The sequence below is a fragment of the Erinaceus europaeus genome, chromosome 9, assembly GCF_950295315.1.
Source record: "Erinaceus europaeus chromosome 9, mEriEur2.1, whole genome shotgun sequence".
In the NCBI taxonomy this organism is placed as follows: domain Eukaryota; kingdom Metazoa; phylum Chordata; class Mammalia; order Eulipotyphla; family Erinaceidae; genus Erinaceus; species Erinaceus europaeus.
Window position 1 is genome coordinate 11,411,975 of NC_080170.1, and position 23,558 is coordinate 11,435,532.

At 43.8% G+C, this 23,558-nt stretch overlaps 1 protein-coding gene and 1 long non-coding RNA gene across 2 annotated transcripts in view; one reads left to right on the forward strand and one right to left on the reverse strand.

The window, feature by feature from the left end:
- COL23A1 (collagen type XXIII alpha 1 chain) overlaps positions 1 to 23,558 on the reverse strand; it is a 275,148-nt gene that overhangs the window by 236,345 nt on the left and 15,245 nt on the right. Inside the window, exon 2 of the mRNA XM_060197271.1 lies at positions 9,177 to 9,243. Coding sequence (XP_060053254.1) covers positions 9,177 to 9,243 — 67 coding nt within the window. The remainder of the gene's footprint in view (positions 1 to 9,176; positions 9,244 to 23,558) is intronic.
- Positions 11,266 to 13,533, forward strand: LOC132540137 (uncharacterized). Its single transcript, XR_009551387.1, has 2 exons — positions 11,266 to 11,458; positions 12,885 to 13,533. It is a non-coding gene; the product is annotated as an uncharacterized LOC132540137 (long non-coding RNA).

Consider the following 23,558-nt stretch of genomic DNA (forward strand, 5'->3'; position numbering starts at 1 on the left):
AGACAAAGTGAGAGAATCAGAGCATCATTTTGGCACATGCAATGCCAAGGATTAAACTCAGGACCTCATGCTTGAGGGTCCAATGTTTAATCCACTGCACCACCTCCTGGGCTGCCACATCACCTTCTTAAGTAGTTGATCTCAGCACCTGCCTCTCCTCACCCCATCTCAAAGTCGTGCCTTCAAGGCTCTTAGGCCAACTCTGTCAACTGCCAGCTCACCTGTTTCAGTTTGTCTGTCTCCTCACCACGCCCTCATCACCTGCAATGTGAATCCCATGAGGGCTCAGATGGCCTCTTGCTCTCCAAAGTGCCACTACCACAATCTAGCATGGTAAGTACTCTTATTACACAAAAATACATAAAATGCCAAATAGCTACTTTCTAAATTTGTGATTATGATGCCATTATTAATGAATAGCTCCTTGAAGTCCAGAGAAGGTAAGTAGCATGAGCAAGGTTACACAGCACTAACCAGTAGGTCTGAGACTCAAATCTAGACCTGGCTTTTCTCAGAAAACAAGATTTCTATCACTCCCTAAGAGCTTCTATATGAACTGATGCCAAAAGAAGATGCTTCACTGCAAAGAGATCCTTTAGAAACACAGTCTGGAGCACCTACGATGTGCCAGGAGGGCTCAGAGGACATTGAACTGAGAGCACCACAGCCCAGGAAATGGGCAGAATGATGAACTGCTGAAAACTTATCTTGCTTGACTCTGACGAAATCAGGTGTGTTCAGGATGGGATGGCCACAGAATGCCTGACTCTATTTCCTCAGTTAGTTATAATGGGGACCACCCTTTCTAAGAGCCCAGAGTAGTGCCTGACACAGAATGGAAGCTCCTTAAATACTGACTGAAATAAAATGCCACCTTCTCTGTTTTTCCACTTGGCGACTCCTTACTCATATCCTACCCTTACTCATATCCTAGCCTATTTTTCCACTAAATATTGAACTTTCCTTTATTCCTTTTGCAAAAACACACTATATATAACCTGTGAGTACTTAGCTTGTTATATAGGTTGGATTTTTAAAAAATCATTTCTCTTTTTCTCACAAATCATTTAACTGGGGGAAATAATGGTTTACAGGACAGTTATCTCCCTGTGATTGTTGTCTGCACACCACTCCCACCGTCAGCCTGTATTTCTTCACCATCATGTCCTGGGTGTCTGACGCCTCCTATCCTCTCATTTATTTTTAAACTTTGTTAAGGTGAGCTTTTCTTTCTACACAGAAGATTTCAGCTCTGAAAACATTTAAGAATACATTTCTTATAAAGTAGGGCTCTGTCTTAGTACCACTGACATCTGCAGAGGGATAATTCTTTGTATTGGAGCTATCCTGTGTCTTGTAGGATATTGAGACCAACCCAAAATGTGTTTATAAATATCACCAACTTCCCCAAGGGCAAACTCATTCCTTGATGCTAAAGTTGGCTTTTACTTCATAATTATAAAAGTGACCTACAATATCTCTTATGCTCCAGGATTTTATGGTTTATATTTAAGTTATCCATCCAAATGGACTATACTTGGGCATAAAAAGTGAGGTATGAAGCCAGATCTCCTGGCTTTACTAGACTTGTTCCCAGAAGGAGGCATTTTCTCAGTGAAAGTAGCTGCTGCCATGTGGTCACTTGGTATGAAGTTATGGGACACCTCACGGGGTAAAGAAATACACCTGCCCCAGTAGTGGGCATCAAGTTGGGCAACCTTGGGGTCAAGACACTGTAGTCTACTCTTCCCATGGCTCTCAGGAGTCTTGTTAGGATGGGACCAGACGGTACTCATAAACATGGAGGGTGATCAGGACAACTGTTCCAGGAATGTGTTTGAAGATGGCTATTTTACCCATCATAGGACCATCAGAATCTCTCCAAACCAACAGCATAAGGCTTGATTCTGGAACCATTTGGAACATTCTGAGGAAACAGAGTAGGTGGGTTAACTTTGCTTCACCACCCTTGGTTTGAACTTTTGCATGCTTTCTAGTAAATTTAAATATATGTAAGTTACCTTTTTATATTTAGGTAAATGTTTGATTTCTATAGAATTTAATGAATATAATGGGCTCCCTCTGGTGGTCACAGGAAAACCACCAAACTCCCAATGGTCAAGATGTTTACTTGCAGGACAAGCTACATTTATGATTAATAGATTCAGCGTGGCTAGTCTCTGCTTTCAGAGAAGACTTCTAATCATTTTATTCCACTCATCATTGAGTCCACAAATTGCTTCTCGGAACCACTGTCCAAAACCACGCTCCTAGTTATCCCTTCCAAATCCCTCTCTGGGGATTTTCTGTTTCTGTTCTGGGCATCACCCTGCCCCCAAGCTTAGGGCTCCAGTCATCTCTGGCCCTTCTTGTGCCGCTCCATCCTGTCTGTGAGTCCTGTCCATCACATAGCCCAGGGCCTCTCACAGCTGTCCCCTGCTGTCACTGCTCGTGGGCCTTATTCAAGTTCTCATGACCTCCTTTGCCTCCGAGAAGTCATTCAGCAGAATCTCATCTATGCCGGGCACTGTTCTAGGCTCAGTGGCGGGGTAGAATTATCACCCCCACCCCGAGCACTCTCTTAGAGGGCTTCTCTGCTGGAACCAGTCCAGGTCACTCTTGGAGCTGTTTGTAGAAGTCTTCATCTGGAAGCAGAATGCAATTCAGACTCAACTGGGTCTCCTGGAACTCCTCACCCCAATACTACTTCCCAACTCATGGGAGCTACCTCTGCTCCTAGAAGGCCCCTTTGCCTTTGCACAGGATGTTGGCATCATAGAGTATGCCCCCTCTCAGCTGGCTAAGATACTAGCCAGTTTTCAAAGCCCTGCCCAATTATCATTGTCTCCCTTCCTGCCCAGGTGCCCCTGAACTGGGTGACCTTCCCCCTCCTCCTAATTTCTATAGACTTCTTCTTCAGATTGCTTCCCAGTCTCTATGTATTAATGGTCCCTGTTTCTGTGGCCTCATTTTCCAACTGACTCTGCAATTCCTATAAGAATCTTCAGCGATATCACCCAAAGGACAAACAAAAGTAGGCTAGAGGGAAATGAATGAAAAAGCAAATGAAGGTCTGGCAGTGGCATACCTGGCAGAGTGCACACATTATCATTCACAAGGACCCAGGTTCAAGCCCCCACCCCCACCAGCCATGGAGAAGTTTCATGAGTGGTGGAGTAGTGCTGTAGGTGCTTCTCTTTTCGTGTCTCTTCCTCCCACCAAAAAGAAAGTGAAAAAATAAAATGTAAGAAAAATGGCTGCCAGGAACAGTGAATCCATGCAGACATGGAGCCCCAAGATAACCATAGTGGAAAAAAATAAGAAAGAGGAAAGAAAAAAGGAAGGAAGGAAAGAAGGAAGGGAGGGAGGATTCTCTTGAGAATTCTGGCGCACGCGCACACACATAAATAAAAGGTTACATATAAATGATCTCCTTCAGGGCTGGGTGGTGGCACACCTGATTGAGTGTACATGTTACAATGTGCAAGGATGTAGGTTTGAGCCCTTGGTCCCCACCTGTAGAAGGAATGCTTCATGAATCTCTTTCTCTCCCTCTCTCTCTCTCTGTCACCCCCTTCCCTCTCGATTTCTGGCTGTCTTTATCAAATAAAGATAATACAAAAAAAAGAAGAATTGTAAAAAAAAATTATCTTCTTCAACTTTGAACTGTCTGACATAGTGGGATAACCACCATGAAGTGGTTTAATTTTACCACAAATTCAAACCAACTATGATTTAACACAACCACACACACACACACAAAAAAATCCCAAACAACCTCCAATGTATCATCTTAAAAATTCAACAAATAAGAATCTGAAAAAGATAACGATTTCTTGCTTCAAAGTACTAAGAAAGTAGCCTCTCTTCACTCTTTTCTTTCCCAAGTCAATAAACCACAAACAGGACAGACAGGAGTAACATTTAGCACTCATTTCTGTTCCATTCCACTTCCCATAAGCTTTCCATGAAATGGCTCTGTATCATTTGTACACTGTGCTCCACACTTTCAAAGCACTGCTTCATTCCTCTATCAAATGTACAGGTATATTCACAGAGCAGTGAGTGTCTAACACGTTAGAATCTCTTTGCTTGTTTCTGGAAGGTTAAACCACCTAGCATGACCCTGGACCATCATGCAAGGATACGAGGAGGCAAGGCAAAGTATTGCCACCTTTCTAATAACTCCAGGGCCATCCAAGCCCGGTTAGAGATTGATGTGGATCATGTCGGGGCTAGCAGTTCTGAGCTTTACAGGAGGCCCTCTGGATACTGTTAGTGGAGGACAAGGGCTCTCCCAGGATATATATTTTCGTCTCCTTACTTCTCTTATTCCTGACCTGGGCTGCCAACATTTTCTCACTAAAGTCCCAGATAATGCCAATGATGTCAACCAAGCCTTTGTTCTTCCCCTCCAGAATATCCTCAGCCAACTGCCAACTATGACTCTCCTCTCCCTTCCTCTCTGACATGCCCAAAGGGCATTAGTGAAAAATCATGAAGGTGACAGACTGCCCATGGAGGGTGTGAGTTAACGGTAACCACTAAGACTAAGTCTCAGGAGAGAGTGCCAGGATCCTTCTAAATTCTGTAGATTAACTCACTTAACCATCATGTGATCCTAGGAAGCAGGTACCACCAGAGACTCCATTTCACAGAGGAACTCAGCAAGGTACTCTCCCAAGGAGTTGGTAAATGACAGCAAACTGTTTTATCGTGTGTGTGTGTGTGTGTGTGTGTGTGTGTGTGTGTGTGTGTGTGTGTGAGAAACCCACTGGAACACAGCTCCACCATTTATGCTGGTCTCTTTGTTTCAGTCTTTCTTGTATTTCTGAGGTTCCAGGGGTCAAACTCAGGGCCTCAGGCATGTGCTCTACCACTGAGCCAACTTCTCAGTCCCCTGGTAGAGAATTTTTACTAGGCCATCTAGATAAGAGTCCAGATGCTTTATTGCTGGACAAGTTTGGCAGAGGGGCAAGGCTGCCCAGAGTGAGGCACCACTCTGGTTAAACTCTTAATCCCCAGCTGAGTATCACCTGGCCATGGCTGGCCAACTCTCACGGATACAGGGCCGAAGTGATCCCCCATCATTTGTATTTTCCCAGATACATCCATTTAATCTTCTGAGAATGGCGCCCTAACTTCCCTGTCATGCCCTTTTCCATTCTCCACCCTTGGCCTACAAGGTTCTGGGAATATCAACCCTCTCCCACAATGGTGTCCCCATCACAAGAACATAACCTCTAATCTGGTCAGTCAACATAGTTCCATCCTTCAGTTTCTGGTGGCCACAGGTAATGCTGGGTGTCTCTGAACTTGTCCCCAGTTCATAGCCTCTGCCTTCCTGTGGCCTTCACCTTTGTGTGTCCCTTACAAGGACACTTGTCATTGGATTTAGGGCACATCCTATATCCTGGGTGCTCTCCTTTAGATAAACTTAATTGAATCTATTAAAGACCCTATTTATAAATAGGGTCGTATTGGGGCCAGGTGGTAGTGCATCTGGTTGAGCACACATGTTACAGTGTGCAAGGACCCAGGTTTGAGCCCCTGGTCCCCACCTGCACAGGGAAAGCTTCACAAGTGGTGAAGCAGTGCTGCAAGTGTCTCTCTGTCTCTCTCCTCTATTACCCCATTTCCTCTCAATTTCTGACTGTCTCTATCCAACAAATAAAGATGAAAAAAGTTTTAAAAATATGGGGTTGTATTTACAAGTACAAAAGGTTGGGACTTGGGCATAGAACTCTGGGAGACAGTTCAATACACTGCATCATTTTATAGATGAAGAGTACAAGTCTTGAAGAGACTCTCACTTGCCTGAGGTCACAGGGCTAGTTCAGGATACAGGTCTGCCATCTTTCTGCCTCTGATGGAGGCAAGAGGAGAATCAAGAACCTCCAGTTCAAAGCCAGTCCCTCTTCTAGGCCTCCTGGCATCCAGAGCCAGCTTCACAATGGCAACACACACAGAAGCACTGCCTCCTCTCTTTTGCCTGGCTTATCTGTGGTTACATTCTAGAATCTAACAAAATATTACAGTGTTCCCTGAGCTTGGGAAGGAACTCAGTTGGGGATCAGAGGGTATCTCAAATCAGACAAGGACTGTCATTAGAGTTTGGGGCGCCAGCAGGCCGGGCTAGCTTCGCGATGGTAGACAAAGACTCGCGGACACATGGCTGGGCAGAGAACGCAGTTTAATCTTTATTCACGAGCAGTCAACTCACCACACCATGTGCTTCTCCATCTTTCTCCATCTTTCTCTCCTCGGAGGCTGTGGCTGGGACTCTGGAAGTCCATAGGGTTTTGGGGGCGGGGACAAGGGGGCCCACGAAACTAGCAGGGGCCATACCACAATCTCCCAGAGGCGGGGGGTTGGGGAAGGCGAGACCAAACCAATGTGAAGCATAGCAACAAAGGACCCAAAAAACAGAGGGTAGCCTTTGTGTCCACACTCCAAAAGTTTGTAGGGCTGATCAAAGCCAAGAGAAAAGGGACTAGGATCAGTGTTGAAGAGGAAACACACAAAAAAGTCCTCTGTCCTTTTTGTGACAGAGGACAACATGGCAGACTGTGGGGTTTTACATCCATGTAGGTGTCTGGATTCCAGCTGGAGGTGACAAGAGACAAAGAAGAGGTGGGCATGGGTGTGCACTGGGGCCTGACAGGGGTTCCCTTTCTGTACTCCAGGGCCACACTGGCCAGGATGGCTTGATGGCCATCAAGAGCCTCTCACACAATGACAGCACAAAGTTGACCACTGTCCATGTGACCCTCAGAGAGCAGGATATGTCACAGTCTTCCTCTCTGGGGATTAAAAGTTTCAATTAGCCTTTCAGCCTCTATGGTCTTCCTGGAGACACTCTGGTATCTAGGTGGCTCAGTATCCCCAAGGGAAGGCAGGCAGTACAACTTAGTCCTGGGTTTTTTTTTTTTCTTTTTAAGATACAGACATGCGGGGGGTTGGGGTGGGTGGTGGGTGGGGTGGAGAGGAAGAGGGAAAGGGAGTCTATGAGTCTACAATACTGAAGTTTTCTTTAATGTGGTGGATGCCAGGCTTGAACCTATGTTGCACACATGGCAAAGCAGGGCACTAAGTGAGCTACTCCGCCAGCTTGAAGTTGGGCTTTGACTGGTACTTTCTCCTGACCTCAGAAAAGCCTATGGAGTGTACCCCACTACTCTGATCACTTACTGACAATGCCCCTGACAGTTAGAAAGTGACAGATTAAGCTTTGGGTCTGGTTTATATTTATTCAGGAGCTCCATGCCAACTTCCTGCCTCCTCCCCTTGCTCCATCTTCCATCTGTATTCAAATTTTTCAAACTTTCTGCCCAGCAACCCACATCAAGAAAATATACTTCACATCACCATCTTGATTACACCTACAAATATAAACAGCTTAAACAAAAACTTCACTCTAATGAGCTTCCACCCTGACCATTTACTCCAGTCTATGCTGGTTCAAAATTTCAAAACGAGTTTCAACTCACTGAAGCAATTTCATATCTCATAAATAAATGATGAGTCGGGTTTAAAAGATACTTATTCGGGAGTCTGACAGTAGCGCAGTGGGTTAAGCGCACGTGGCACAAAGTGCAAGGACAGGCTTAAGGATCCCGGTTCAAGACCCTGGCTCCCCACCTGCAGGGGAGTCGCTTCACAAGCGGTGAAGCAGATCTGCAGGTGTCTATCTTTCTCTCCCCCTCTCTGTCTTCCCCTCCTCTCTCCATTTCTCTCTGTCCTAGCCAACAACGACGACATCAATAACCACAACAAGGGCAACAAAAGGGAAAATAAATAAATAAATAAAAAGATATTTATTCACATAATGCACATGAGTTTACATCTGTACAACAGGAGGAAGGGAAGGACACTCAAAATTTCAACACCATAAGCCAGAGCTGAGTAGTGTTGGGGGGGGGGGGAACCAGAGGTTCTATGTGCAGGTTCAATCACAATATTTTTTCCTTTGGAATGTTCATACCAAGAGGTCTCTGGCATCTCCCAGAGCTGAGCCGTTATTTCTCAGTAAACCTAGTTTCTTCTGGAGCAGGAGACTAGGCTGGGGACATGGAGACACTTTGGCCAGTGGAAAGGGACAGATTCTGGGGTCAGTTCCTGTGTTGCCCCACCAGTGGGGTGGGAAGTGTGAGAAGTACTGCCGTCCACTCACCCACCTGTATCGCCCACCACTCTCTGGGGGGGGGGGGCAATCATTCTCACCTTGAAAAGACCAGGTCAGAGACTGTACACCTCAGTTCTCAACCACAGTCTGTAAAGACCCCACAAGGACAACGGGAAGAACCTGATATGAATCAGGTCTCTATTCACAGCTACCTCAGTGTACACACCCCCAGCACTCCAGAGAGACACCAGTACAGTTGACCCTTGAACAGCACAGGGGTCAGCAGCCAGGACCTCACATGGAGCAGGGAACCCCAGATAACCTCTGACCTCCTCGCAAAGTTAGAGAATGCTGCCAGGGGCATCCCTGGGGGACTGGTGCTGGCTTCAGCCTGAATGAATATCCAGATCCCTCAGAGAGAGCTGATACCCGGGTTCTGCCTGTCTGATTCAACCAACAGACCTGTGACCCAGGTGGTGGAATCGTTGAATGCTGAAACTCAGTAGTGGTAGTGGTAGTGGTAGTGGTAGTAATAGTAGTAGTTGTAGGAGTAGTTGTAGTAGTTGTAGTAGTAGTAAAAGTCATAGTAGTTGTCGTAGCTGTAGTAGTGGTACTATTTGTAGTATTAATACTACTACTACTAATAATAATAATAACAAAATCTGGGTGTAAGGGGACACTGGCCAGGCTCTAACCCCATGCCCCCAAGGGTCAATGTATTTGAATGATCTGACCACGCTTCCTGCCCGCCGGCTCTTTCTCCAGTCAACACGGCAGAACCAGACCGAAGCAAAAGTCTTGCCTTCGTGGCACGCATCTGCCCTCCCCAGACCTGAACCCGGGTCGCCACGTCCGCGCTGCGTCCGGCCCCTGCACCCCGCGTCAGAGAGGCCGGGACCCCCCGCCCCAGTCTGTGTCAGCCACCGGCAGCACCCGCCTAGCCTCCTCAGACCACGGAGGCCGAGGCCCGGAGACAGCCATGCCCGCACCCCCTGCACCCCGCCCGGCCTGGGGAGCCCTCACCTCACCCCGCCTGCACCTCAGGACTCACCCGGGGGACACACGCACTCGGCCGGCGCTTCCCGAGCCGTCCGCAGCTTGGCCAGGCCGTCCAGCTTCTGAAGCAGAAAAGAGAAAAAGTGAGAGACGGAGAGTGGGAGACGCAAAGTGAGGGGCCCCCCAAACCCAGGCGTCCACGCAGGCGACCTACACACCCAGCACGGGGAGACATTTTTGAATGACCACTCGGTGAGATGGGGGGGGGGGGAACGGAAATCACTCACGAGCAGGATAACCTGGGGGTCCCTGAGGAAAAGGTGGCTGCGGTCTGCTTGGTATCCTTTCTGTCAGTGTGAGGTGGGTGAAGGGCTGGAGAAGGCGAGCGGGCTTGGACGCCGAAACTGCCCCCTACGGCTATCCGTACTCGCTCTCGCGCTCTCGCGAGACTGTGCATGTGAACACTAGGGGCGCCTCGTGGGTCGGTGGCCGCAATCCTTGCTGCGTAAGTGGGTAACTAACGCAGACCCTAGATAACTCAGATCCCAGCTAAGGTAGGCCCAGGGTAACCGAGACCCAGGGTAACGCAGAACCCAGATAACCTAGACCCCATGTATCCCAGACGCAGGGTAACGCAGAACCCAAATAACTTGAGACCCCAGCTAACCCAGACCGCAGGTAACCCAGGCCCCGGGTAACTTAGACCCCAAGTAAACCAGACCCAGGGTAAACCAGACCCCAGATAACTCAGTAACTTAGACCCAGGTAACCTAGACCCCGGCTAACGCAGACCCAGGGTAACCCAGACACCAGGTAACCAAGGCCCCAGATATCTTAGACCCCAGCTAAACCAGACCCCAGCTAAACCAGACCCCAGCTAATCCAGACCCCAGATAACTCAGACCCCAGCTAACCCAGACACAGGGTAACCCAGACCAGCTCTATTTGATGAAGTTGTCACCTTTCTTTACACCAGAGGGGATTTTTGGCCCAGAAATTGTAGGCCATGAAGAGTTTAACAAGAATGTTAATACATGCCCATCACTGTGCCAGTTTGAGGGAAGGGAAAAGAATGACAATTAAGGGTCAAAAGTGCACTTTTGTGCACTTCCGGTAGCGCAGCGGGTTAAACATACATGGCACAAAGCAAGGACCTGTTCCAAGATTCGGGTTAGAGCCCCGGGGTCCCCACCTGCAGGAGGTCATTTTGCAAGCAGTGCAGCAGGTGTCTATCCTTCTCTCCCCCTTTCTGTTTTCTCCTCTCTCGATTTCTCTCTGTCCTATCCAACAACAACGGCAACAGAAATGGGGAAAATGGCCTCCAGGAACAGTGGATTCGAAGTGCAGGCACCGAGCCCCAGCAATAACTCTGGAGGCAAAAATAAATGAATAAGTAAATAAATAAATGGAGTTAAAAGTCACAGCTCTGTGGTCAAGATAACTTTTGTGCACTTCCGGCCTGGCCACCCCCTAGACTAGACTCAGTACACAAGTGTGAAAAAAAATGAAAAAATTCATCCCAAATCTTGGATTAGGGGAGTAGATGGATGAGTTCACAGTCCCCCAAACTAGCCAAGATCTGGTTCTGACAAAAATATACAAATAAAGACTAAAAATGTACAAAGCATTGAGCTTTTTCAGGTAAACAAATAAGACTCCCTGGGGCTCACAGTGCACATTTTACCATGTTTGAGGATCCAGGTTTGAGCCCCCAGAAACACATGGGAACATCATGCATGGGACCATGGGAAGCTCCATGAACAATGAAGTCCTATTTTGCTCTCCTTGTCTTTAGCTGAAAAAAATTTTAAAGTCCACAAGAGCAGTGGAATAGTTCAGGCATGAAATCCTGGCACAAAACAAAATGAAAACAGTAGTAAAAAAAAAAATAGCCAAGACTTCATAAAAGCAAATATGTGCTAAGTGAAAACTACAACAAACTAATAAAAATTACTTTTCAGCCTAGGAGATGTAGCACAGTGGTAGTGCATAGAGCTTCCATGTGATAGGCCCCAGGTTCCATATGCAGCACCAATATCCAGAGCTAAGCTGGCTTTCCAGAAGGTGACAAGTACACTCCTGATTTTGAGCCCTTGACTAACAAGTCTGACATCTTTTCAGAAGAGAGGATTCCAGCTAAATCCCGTCTACCTCTAACTGACACAATCCAGGATCAGGACCTTGAGACCAAAAAAATCTAACTACAGGATCTCAGGTGGTTTTTAAGTGTCACCTCTCGCCACAACATCAGTCTCACCTTCCTACTGATGGAAGACAGAGGAGAGGCCATTATCAACAACAGGAGTTAAAGCCTCCAGATACTAAGGAAGCACACAGGTGTGTGGTTATAAACTCCATGGTGGAGACAGGGGAAGCAGTATCATCAGCTCATACAAAAGGTGCAAGGGTGCCCTTAGGTGCATTAACCTTTCCATCCTCACCACACCTCTCCAGCTCCAGTCTCAGCTTCCACTAGAAATAGGAACCTGGGCAGGACCCTGGATGCCAGGTTCTCAGGCTTTGGCTGGACCCCCACCTTCCACTCACCCTTTGTCCAGCTTGGGGTGTTCTTGCCTGGAACCACCCACCTGGCCCCAAGTCACGTTTCCAGTAGTACCTCAGCCTGGAGTTTCCAGACTTCCTATCCCAACCTTTCTCAAATGGACTCCCTGTAGTCCCACAAGCAGAATAGCAGACACCACCCCAAGCTGGCTTGCTTTGTGTACAGGACCCTGGAGAGCCACAGGCTTGCTTGTCACTGAAGGCAATGTGAACCTCTGAACTCTTTGCCACTTCACACCCCCCCCCCCCCCATTGTGTTTGTAGATACCAATACAGATTTCAGCATTTACTTGGGAAAAGAATCCAGTCTTCTTTAAGCCAGCTGATTTGTGTAAAATCCTTTCATCTGTTTTTATCATCACTAGACAGTCTAGAAGCCACACTAATTTCCTTTTTTAATCTGCTTTTAACAACGCAATCACAACTGGGGCAGTTCTTTTACAGGGACTTGAAGCAGAGGGAGGAGTTATCAAATGCTGATACAAAAGCACACTGACTTCTTAAAGTTACTCTTAAAATAGTGGGATAAACTGGAAACTTTACGGGGGGGGGCAATTTGCTATAAATCTATAATAGTAGATGGGTCGTAATTTACCTGGAGCGTGAGTTTTTGTTTTGTGATTTACTCTAATGCCTTCCATGCACTTGATTTTCTAGATTAGATGGTGACTCTGTAAAGTTTTATCTCTCAGTTGTCTACCCTCCCCCCACCTCCAGGACCTTGACTTCCTGTGGGTCTTGAACCATCAGTTCTATGAACATAAAGTGAAATGTCTAAATTAGAAACTTAATCCTGCAGTCTTTTATTTCCATGCTTTTTCGCCCTTTCAAATTCTGAGAAAATACTCTTTTGTGTCAAGTTTATAAAAATGATTTAAAAGCTTCCACGTTTTACATTCAATTATCTGGCAGCACCCCGAGCATCTGCAAACAATATGGTCCTAGTTTTACATATGCAAACAAGTCCTTACTCCAAAAGTAAATAAAAGAGGAGTTTCTGAGAAAAGTTGGAGGAGACTTTGGGAGCAAGGCTTTGAGAGCAGAGCCCTCTGTCTAGAAGCAACAGGGAGAAGGACTTGAAGCTGGTGGGGGGGGGGGGGGAGGTGGCAAGGGCGGAGGGGAAAAAGTATTCAGAGAAAAATATACTTTTCCAAAAAGCTTTCCATGGTCAGATGCTACATTTATTAATGATCTGTTGCAGCAATAGTCTCACACTCTACCAAATGTTTAATTACTTTCTACAATGACTGAGTTTTGAAGAAAAAGCAACACAATGAAAAAAAGATGCAATGACTGGTTTCTGGAAAATGCTACAAAGAAACTAGCCAGTGACATGCCTCTCCTCTGAGCTGGGGAATGCATCCCAAGGAAATAAATCAGAAGGAGCAAATGCTGCTGGTCCTGAAGAAGTTACACTGCAAAGTCTGTAGGAGTGGTTGAGTGGAGGATGGCAAATCCTTTGGTGAAAATGTTACATCTTTATGGAATAGTGTTTGGAGGAACTTAATGTCAGCTCATGTCACTATGTGTTTCAGGTGTTACCCATGTCACATCACTCCTCAAGTTTCTGTTTCTACCCATCTTCCTAGTGCACCTTATTACATGTCTCCCTCCACTTCTGTTCAATAATAACCACCATTATAGAGTCTGTGTAATAGGGGAAAATGTTTACAACACAATGCCTGGGTCTGTGTCAGAGTTCAGATAGTGGAGGTACAAACACTACCAAAACATCCACCCTCTTGGATACAGATATGACAACATTTACTTTTTTTTTTTTTTTTGCAAAGCTTGCTTGGGTAATTTCATCACTAGGGCCACTCATTCATTCATTCATTCATTCATTCATTCATTCATTCATTCATTGCTTCAGAGAGACCACAGAACCTCCCAGGTGGTGCCTAGGCTTGAGCCTGGACCAAGTGAACATTCCCTACCCAGAGAGCGATTTCTCTGGCTTAGCATTTACTTTATTGAAACCTCTTATGGTGTTGCAATATCATCTTCCCAATAAATAAGCAGAAAAGTCTAGAAGGTGACATCTCCATGCTAAGATCAGTTTTGGAATGATAAATTCAGTCTCCTCAGGAAGACCCACTTTCAGCATCAACCAAGCTGTGCCTTGATCAACTATGGGCATCTTGAGCCCCTGAGAAAAGGCTTGCAGGGATGAGGCCCTCTACCTCTGCCATCTTCCCTCTGTCCTTCTCTGGCCCACCCAGGGAGGTACTCATTGCATTGCCACTGCCATCACTGGTGACAGCCCAGAAAGGCAGCACTTTCTGGCTTCTCTACTGTTCATTTACCACCACCACTCCTACCGATGAGCAGGGGCGTTAAGACAGTATTTTTTACCAAGATGACTGATCACTTATTGTGGCTAGGCACTGTGCCAACAGCTGCTGTTCCATTTAGTCCTCCCCAGAGCCCCTCTAAAACCAAGACTATTATTAAACCCAGTTATAGATAAGAAAATAGAGGCCCACCGGGTGCACCTGGTTAAGTGCACATAGCACATAGGGTGGTGGTACACCTGGTTAAGTGCACATAGCACAAAGTGCAAGGATCTGAGTTTCAGCCCCTGGCTCCCAAACTGCAGGGGGAAGCCTTAGAAGCAGTGGAGCAAGTCTGCAAGTGTCTGTCTTTCTCCCTCTCAATCTCCCCCTACTCTCTCAACTTCTAGAAAGAAAGAGAGGAAGAAAGAAAGAGAAAATCGAGGCCTAGAGAGGGTAGTGGAAGTGTCAGGGCTGGTCCTCTTGAGTATTGCTATCAAGTTACTGTAAACACAAAGCAAGACAACCTTTGCTTACAAGTCTTATGTTTAAAGAAAAAAAGTTGCTATAACAAACCAAGTGAGGGTGGGGGAGATAGCATAATGGTTATGTAAAGAGACTCTCATGCCTGAGGCTTTGAAGTCACAGGTTCAATCCCACCATAAGCTAGAGCTGAACAGTGCTCTGGTAATAATAATAATAATAATAATAATAATGTGATATAAAACTGCAAGGACAGCAATCAGACCTGTGATTGCAAAAGGTTGGAGGAGTGAGAGAGAAAAGGAAGAGCAAGGAGTCTCATGGAGAAGACTTGAAGGAGCTGAAAGTATTCTCTAGGGTTTCACTGTGTGTGGGGGTGGGGGTGGGGGTGGTGACTACATGACTCCATGATTTAGCCAACAGCTAAAGGATTGTTGGTTAAAGAATGAACTTTATTAATTTTTATTGCACAATTTTTATTGAGGTTTACAAGGCTGTCTCTGTCCTAGGGGCACAACTTCACACCTCTTTAATAAGTATGTTAGAAAATAAACTTTAATGAATACAAGTTAAAGAAAAATCAACCAAGATGTCATGGAATCCCAGGATGGAATGTAGGCTGAGAGAAATACATCTAATTAAAGGAAAACTGTGTGCCATAACCTGTGGGGGAGTGGCGACAAGGAAAACTAAATCCAGTAACTTTATAAAATCCTATTCTGGGGCCGGGTGGTGGCGCACCTGGCTGAATGCACATGCTACAGTGCCCAAGGACCCTAGTTCAAGCCCCCAGTCCCCACCTGCAAAGGGAAAGCTTTGTAAGTGATGAAGCAGGGCTGCAGGTGTCTCTCTCTCTCTCCCCTCTCCATTTCTGATGATCTCGATCCAACAAATAAAGATATTAAAAATACTAAATAAAATAAAATCCTATTATATATGAGAACTATTCAGCTGGAGACCAGAGGAAGATACAGAAATGTTAGGCTCTAGCAGATAACATTGTTTCTCACATGGGCGTATAGAACAAATCTGAAAGTACCTCACATAAATATTGCATTGAAGAGCACAAATCAATAAAATACAGATAATATAATCCAAGTTACTCATGATTCCTCAAAGAAATAATAAGCAAAGGGGAAAAGCTAGAATGAACACTGTCAGAGACAGTCTGCTCTCTGTCTTGGGGGGCTGTCCTAGCGTGTACAATTCACACACAGTAGGTGTGGTTCCATGTTCTTTCACTTAACATAAAGTTTCAACCATATGATGCCACATGCCAGCATGCCATTCCTTTTTAATCACCAAATATTCCATTGTTTGTCTACCTCATCATTTGTTTACCCATATACCTTATCCGTTGGTGATTATTTAGGCTGCTTCTACCTTTTGGCTGTCACTGTGAACATAAGTTTATGTATTCAATTGAGGATCTATTTTCAATTCTCTTGAGATATCTATGTACTATAGACTGTATCTAGGAATATAATTACTAGATCATATGATAAGTCCATATTTAACTTTCTGAGGATCTGCTAGAAACTGTTACCCATATTGGTTGGACCATCGTACCTTCCCGCCAATGCTTTATCAAGGTTCTTCTTTCTCCTCAGCCCTGCCAACAGCCTGCAGGAGGTGAGATGGTGTCTCCTTGCGATTTTGACTTACAGTTCCTTTCTGTCCAGTGATGTTGAGCATCTTTTCACATGCTTACTGATGGCATATCTTGTCTGAAAATGTGTCTGTTCAAGTTTTCATTCCCTATTAACTTGGGTTCTCTCTCTCTCTTTTTTTTAATCAGGGCTAGTTTCTTTGATTTCTGTACATATATATATATTTTTTTCCCTTTTGTTGCCCTTGTTTTTTATTGTTGCTGTAGTTATTGTTGTTATTGATGTCATTGTTGTTTGATAGAACAGAGAGAAATGGAGAGAGGAGGGGAAGAGAAAGATAGACACCTGCAGACCTATTTCACCGCCTGTGAAGCGACTCCCCTACAGGTGGGGAGCCGGGGACTCGAACCGGGATCCTTAACGCCGGTACTTGTGCTTTGTGCCACATGCACTTAACCCGCTGAGCTACTGCCTGACTCCGTCTTTTTGTTGTTGAACCAAAAGCTCTTTATATATTCTAGATACTATGTCCTCATCAGGTATCTGACATGCAAACATTTTCTCATATAACAGATCTCTTCTAAATCAGAATTCTGATCATCTCCAACTAAGATACCATCACCTTGAAGATAGGGAATGCTGGGAGTGAGCAGTGGCTTTGTGCAGGACGTCCCATTGAGATCTTGCTAAATGAATGATTGGATATTGTAACTAATGAATCCAACTGGCCTCTGAGTTAATAATAGTTGCATTTGCTTTTGATTGCTGTGTCTCAGGTTGCCACAAAACCAATAACTTATGACACTATGTTATAATTGCAGTGGTCAGAAACTAGATGCAGATGACTTTGCTTCCCAACTCAGGGTCTTTGGAGGCTAAAGTTAATGTGTCACTGCATGTCTTCTTGGAGCTCTGAATTCTGGATTCTTCTTCCAGGCCCACGTGACTCCTTGTGGTCTGAAACCTGCATTATCTGGCTGGCTGATGGCCAGGACTTGCTCTCAGCTTCTCACACCTACATGCAGCCCCTTGGCATATGGTTCCCTCTACACACCCTCCCATGCTTCAGATCTGGCTTTAGGGAGTGTCCATTTCCTCTACGGCCTCATCTGGCTCTGTCAGACCACTAGTTACAAACTCTTCAATGACTTCCGGAGGCGGAGCTACGAGCAGCAGATCGCTTTCTCTCCTCTCCTCTCCTCTCTCTGATCAACTAGGAATACCAAAGGTGACCACCCGGGACCGAAACAAGACAGGACTAGAATGACCACAGGAACCCAGTAAATCACTGAATCTGGAGCAGCGACAGGGAGAGACACCAGGGGACAGAGATCTAACCAGGAAACTCAGGAGAAGACCTATACCTTGGTGGCATAGCTGAGGGGCTGTGAAAGTCTCTTTGCATAACCACTGGATTATCTCTGCCACACCCTGCTTTATCTCTTGGTCAGGAGTCAGTGATTAAGCTAAGAAGCCTATTGATAGTTTAAAAGCCCTCAGGCTCCCATAGCCTACAGGGAAGGAAAAAAAAAAAAAAAAGAAAGAAAGAGGCTTTTAAACCACTGAGCTCCAACTCAGGGATTGAAATAACTGTTAACTTCCACCACTGTGAATCCTTTAATTAACTTACTTAGACACAAGTCAATCCAGGCAATAGTGATCAATAATTTGAAAAGTACTGATAAAGGGAACTCATAACATAATATATAAAATGGTTAAAACAACAAGAAAAAATATTGGAGACTCGAACCAGGACAAGAGTCCAGCTAAAAGTCCTCCAGAGGGTGAATCACAAAATAACGAGTTCAACATCCAAACATTAGCTAAGGAAATAATAACAGGAGTGAGTAAAGAAATTGTAATCAGAAATATAGGAACAACAAATGAGAATATGGAAGAAAATACTAATTATCTCATGGTTATTAGAGAGCTGAAAGCTGAAATCGCTGAGCTAAGAATGCCACTAGCTGAACAAGCTAAAACAGTATCAGAGCAGGGCAACAAAATAGATGAACTCCAGAAAACAGTAGAGGGCAGAGAGAATAGAATCTATGAGGCTGAAGACAGAATTAGCAAGATTGAGGATGAATTAGAGACAACTAAAAAAGAAGTAAGAAATCTCAAAAAGAGATTAAGAAATGCTGAAAACAACAACAGAGTCCTATGGGATGACTTCAAAAGAAACAATATACGCATTATTGGCATACCAGAGGAAGAAAGAGAAGGAGAGGAAGAAAGCATTTTCCAGGCCATAGTAGCTGAAAACTTCTCTAGTCTAGACAACATCAAAGACATAAAAATTCAAGAAGCCCAGAGGGTCCCAAACAGAATTAACCCAGACCTAAAGACACCAAGACACATCATACTTAGAATGGAAAGGAATAAGGATAAAGAAAGGATCCTGAAGGCTGCAAGAGAAAAACAAAAAATCACCTACAAAGGAAAACCCATAAGATTAGCAGCAGACTTCTCCATACAAACCCTACAGGCCAGAAGAGAATGGCAAGATATCTACCAAGTGCTCAATGAGAAAGGCTTTCAGCCAAGAATACTATATCCTGCTAGACTGTCATTCAGACTAGATGGAGGAATCAAAACCTTCTCAGACAAGCAATAGTTGAAGGAATCAACTATCACCAAGTCTGCCCTGAAAGAAGTTCTGAAAGGTCTCCTATAAACAACCAGACCACCACAAATAGGACATATATCAAAACACCCTAAAACTCTACAAGAATGGCATTAAAATATCTTCAATCTTTGATATCAATAAATGTCAATGGCCTTAATTCACCTATTAAAAGACACAGAGTAGGAAGATGGATCAGAAAACACAACCCAACAATATGCTGTCTACAGGAAACCCACCTAACTCAACAAGACAAACAAAGACTTAAAGTGAAAGGATGGAAAACTATCATACAAGCCAATGGCCCACAAAAAAGGGCAGGAACAGCTATTCTCATATCTGACATGATAGACTTGAAAATAGATAAGATTAAAAAAGATAGGAATGGACACTACTTAATGCTCAGAGGATCAGTCAATCAAGAGGACTTAACAATTATTAACATCTATGCACCCAATGAGAAGCCATCTAAATACATCCAACTTCTACTGAAAGAGCTACAGCAATATATTAACAGTAACACAATCATAGTAGGGGACTTCAACAACCCACTCTCTCAACTTGACAGATCATCCAGGCAGAAAATCAATAGAGACTTAAGGGAGCTAAATGAAGAGATAGATAAACTAGAACTATTGGACATTTTCAGTCATTCATCCCAAGAAACTGGAATACACATTTTACTCAAATCCACATGGGTCATTCTCAAGGATAGACCATATGTTAGGCCACAAAGACAGCATCAGCCAATTCAAGAGCATTGAAACCATCCCAAGCATCTTCTCAGACCACAGTGGAATTAAACTAACACTTAACAATCAACAAAAGATTAGTAATAGTCCCAAAATGTGGAAGCTCAACAGTACACTTCTTAACAACTTCTGGGTCAAAGAGGAAATCAAGGAAGAAATCAAAATGTTTCGAGAGTTCAATGAAAATGAAGACACAAGCTATCAAAATATTTGGGACACAGCTAAAGCAGTCCTAAGAGGGAAGTTCATAGCTATACAAGCACACAGTAGGAAACAAGAAAAGGCACAAATAAACAGCCTGATTGCACATCTTAAAGACCTAGAAGAAGAACAACAAAGGAACAGAAAGGACAGAAGGACAGAAGGACAGAAATCACTAAAGTTAGGGCAGAAATAAATAACATTGAGAATAGGAAAATCATACAAAAGATCAACGAAAGTAAATGTTGGTTCTTCAAAAGAGTAAACAAAATCGACAAACCTTTAGCCAGACTCACAAAACAAAAAAGGGAAAAGACCCAAATAAATCAGATAGTAAACGAAAGAGGAGATATCACAACAGACATTGCAGAAATTCAACATATCATGCGAGGCTTCTATGAACAACTATATGCCACCAAGCTAGAGAACCTGGAAGAAATGGACGATTTCCTAGATACCTACCAACTTCCAAAACTAAGTCAAGAGGAAGTGGATAACATGAACAGGCCCATCACAGCTAATGAAATGGAAACAGTTATCAAAAATTTCCCCAAAAATAATAGTCCTGGACCAGATGGTTTTACAAATGAATTCTACAAAACTTTCAAAGAAGAACTAATACCTCTACTTTTAAAAGTCTTCCAGACTTTTGAAGACACTGGAATACTCCCTGCCAGCTTCTATGAAGCCAACATAATCCTGATACCAAAAGCAGACAGGGACACAACCAAAAAAGAAAACTACAGACCAATATCTCTGATGAACATAGATGCGAAAATATTGAACAAAATTCTAGCCAACCGGATACAACAGTGTATCAAAAAGATTGTTCATCATGACTAAGTGGGGTTTATCCCAGGCATGCAAGGTTGGTTTTATATACGTAAATCAATCAGTGTGATCCACCACATCAACAAAAGCAAGACCAAAAACCACATGGTCATATCAATAGATGCAGAGAAAGCCTTTGACAAAATACAACATCCCTTTATGATCAAAACAATGCAAAAAATGGGAATAGATGGAAAATTCCTGAAGATAGTGGAGTCTATATATAGCAAACCTACAGCCAACATCATACTCAATGGTGAAAAACTGGAAGCATTTCCACTCAGATCAGGTACTAGACATGGCTGCCCACTATCACCATTACTATTCAACATAGTGTTGGAAGTTCTTGCCATAGCAATCAGGCAGGAGCAAGGAATTAAAGGCATACAGATTGGAAGAGAAGAAGTCAAACTCTCCTTATTTGCAGATGACATGATAGTATACATGGAAAAACCTAAGGAATCCAGCAAGAAGCTTTTGGAAATCATCAGGCAATACAGTAAGGTGTCAGGCTACAAAATTAACATTCAAAAGTCAGTGGCATTCCTCTATGCAAACACTAAGTTAGAAGAAATTGATATCCAGAAATCAATTTCTTTTACTATAGCAACAAAAACAATAAAATATCTAGGAGTAAACCTAACCAAAGAAGTGAAAGACTTGTATACTGAAAATTATGAGTCACTACTCATAATTTGACACAAAGAAGTGGAAAGATATTCCATGTTCATGGGTTGGAAGAATTAACATCATCAAAATGAATATATTACCCAGAGCCATCTACAAGTTTAATGTTATCACCATCAAGATCCCAAGCACAGTTTTTAGGAGAATAGAACAAATGCTACAAATGTTTATCTGGAACCAGAAAAGACCTAGAATTGCCAAAACAATCTTGAGAAAAAAGAACAGAACTGGAGGCATCACACTCCCAGATCTCAAACTGTATTATAGGGCCATTGTCATCAAAACTGCTTGGTACTGGAACATGAATAGACACACTGACCAGTGGAATAGAATTGAGAGCCCAAAAATGAGGCCCCACACCTATGGACATCTAATCTTTGACAAAGGGGCCCAGACCATTAAATGGGGAAAACAGAGTCTCTTCAACAAATGGTGTTGGAAACAATGGGTTGAAACATGCAGAAGAATGAAACTGAATCACTGTATTTCACCAAATACAAAAGTAAATTCCAAGTGGATCAAGGACTTGGATGTTAGACCACAAACTATCAAATACTTAGAGGAAAATATTGGCAGAACTCTTTTCTGCATAAATTTTAAAGACATTTTCAATGAAACGAATCCAATTACAAAGAAGACTAAGGCAAGTATAAACCTATGGGACTACATCAAATTAAAAAGCTTCTTCACAGCGAAAGAAACCACTACCCAAACCAAGAGACCCCTCACAGAATGGGAGAAAATCTTTACATGTCATACATCAGATAAGAGTTTAATAACCAACATATATAAAGAGCTTGCCAGACTAAACAACAAGACAACAAATAACCCCATCCAAAAATGGGGGGAGGACTTGGACAGAATATTCACCACAGAAGAGATCCAAAAGGCCGAGAAACACATGAAAAAATGCTCCAAGTCTCTGATTGTCAGAGAAATGCAAATCAAGACAACAATGAGATATCACTTCACTCCTGTGAGAATGTCATACATCAGAAAAGGTAACAGCAGCAAATGCTGGAGAGGGTGTGGGGTCAAAGGAACCCTCCTGCACTGCTGGTGGGAATGTCAATTGGTCCAACCTCTGTGGAGAACAGTCTGGAGAACTCTCAGAAGGCTAGAAATGGACCTACCCTATGATCCTGCAATTCCTCTCCTGGGGATATATCCTAAGGAACTCAACATATCCATCCAAAAAGATCTGTGTACACATATGTTCTTGGCAGCATAATTTGTAATAGCCAAAACCGGGAAGCAACCCAGGTGTCCAACAACAGATGAGTGGCTGAGCAAGTTGTGGTATATATACACAATGGAATACTACTCAGCTGTAAAAAATGGTGACTTCACCGTTTTCAGCCAATCTTGGATGGACCTTGAAAAAATCATGTTGAGTGAAATAAGTCAGAAACAGAAGGATGAATATGAGATGATCTCACTCTCAGGCAGAAGTTGAAAAACAAGATCAGAAAAGAAAACACAAGTAGAACCTGAACTGGAATTGGCATATTGCACCAAAGTAAAAGACTCTGGGGTAGGTCGGTGGGGAGAATACAGGTCCATGAAGGATGATAAATGACATAGTGGGGGTTGTATTGTTAAATGGGAAACTGGGGAATGTTATGCATGTACAAACTATTGTATTTACTGTTGAATGTAAAACATTAATCCCCAATAAAGAAATAAATTTAAAAAAAACAAAACTCTTCAATGAACTCAAATTGACATGACTTAGTGATTCAATCTTAGGAGAGACATCCATGATAACTATCAGCTCTGCATGTGATCATGGGAGGGGATTATACAATGTGTGTACAGCAGCAGCAGGAATGGGGAGAGGTCTTGGCGATTGTCTTAGAATCCTGCCTGCCAGTGTTATGCATCTCATCAAGAATCTGTAACAAATGTGTTCTAGTTATGTACATATCTACAGTCTCTCTGTAAATCTAAAAGCATCCCCAGATTTTAAAAAATTTATTAATAATAGAGATGGGAGGGGGAGACAGAAAGGGGGAGAGAAAGAACCAGAGTATCACTCTAAAATATGTGATACCAGGGTTCAAACATGGGACCTCATGCTTGAGAGTCCAATATTTTATCCACTGCACTACCTCCTGGGCCACTATTTTACTTTATTTTTTTATTCTCTCCCCTTCAGTAAGGTTATGGTTGGGGTTTAGTCACTACATGACAAGTCCATCATTCCTGTCAGCCCCTCTTCCCCCCCTTTTTTCTTTTTGCTAGAGACAGAGAAATTGATAGGGTAGAGGGGAGGGAGAGAGAGAGAGCGATCTGCAGCGTTGATTCCACTGGTGAAACTCCACCCCCACTTCCCACCCCCACCCCATGCAGGTAAGGACTTGAACCTGTGTCCTTGCACAGTGATGTGTGCTCAACCTGACACCTTAAAAT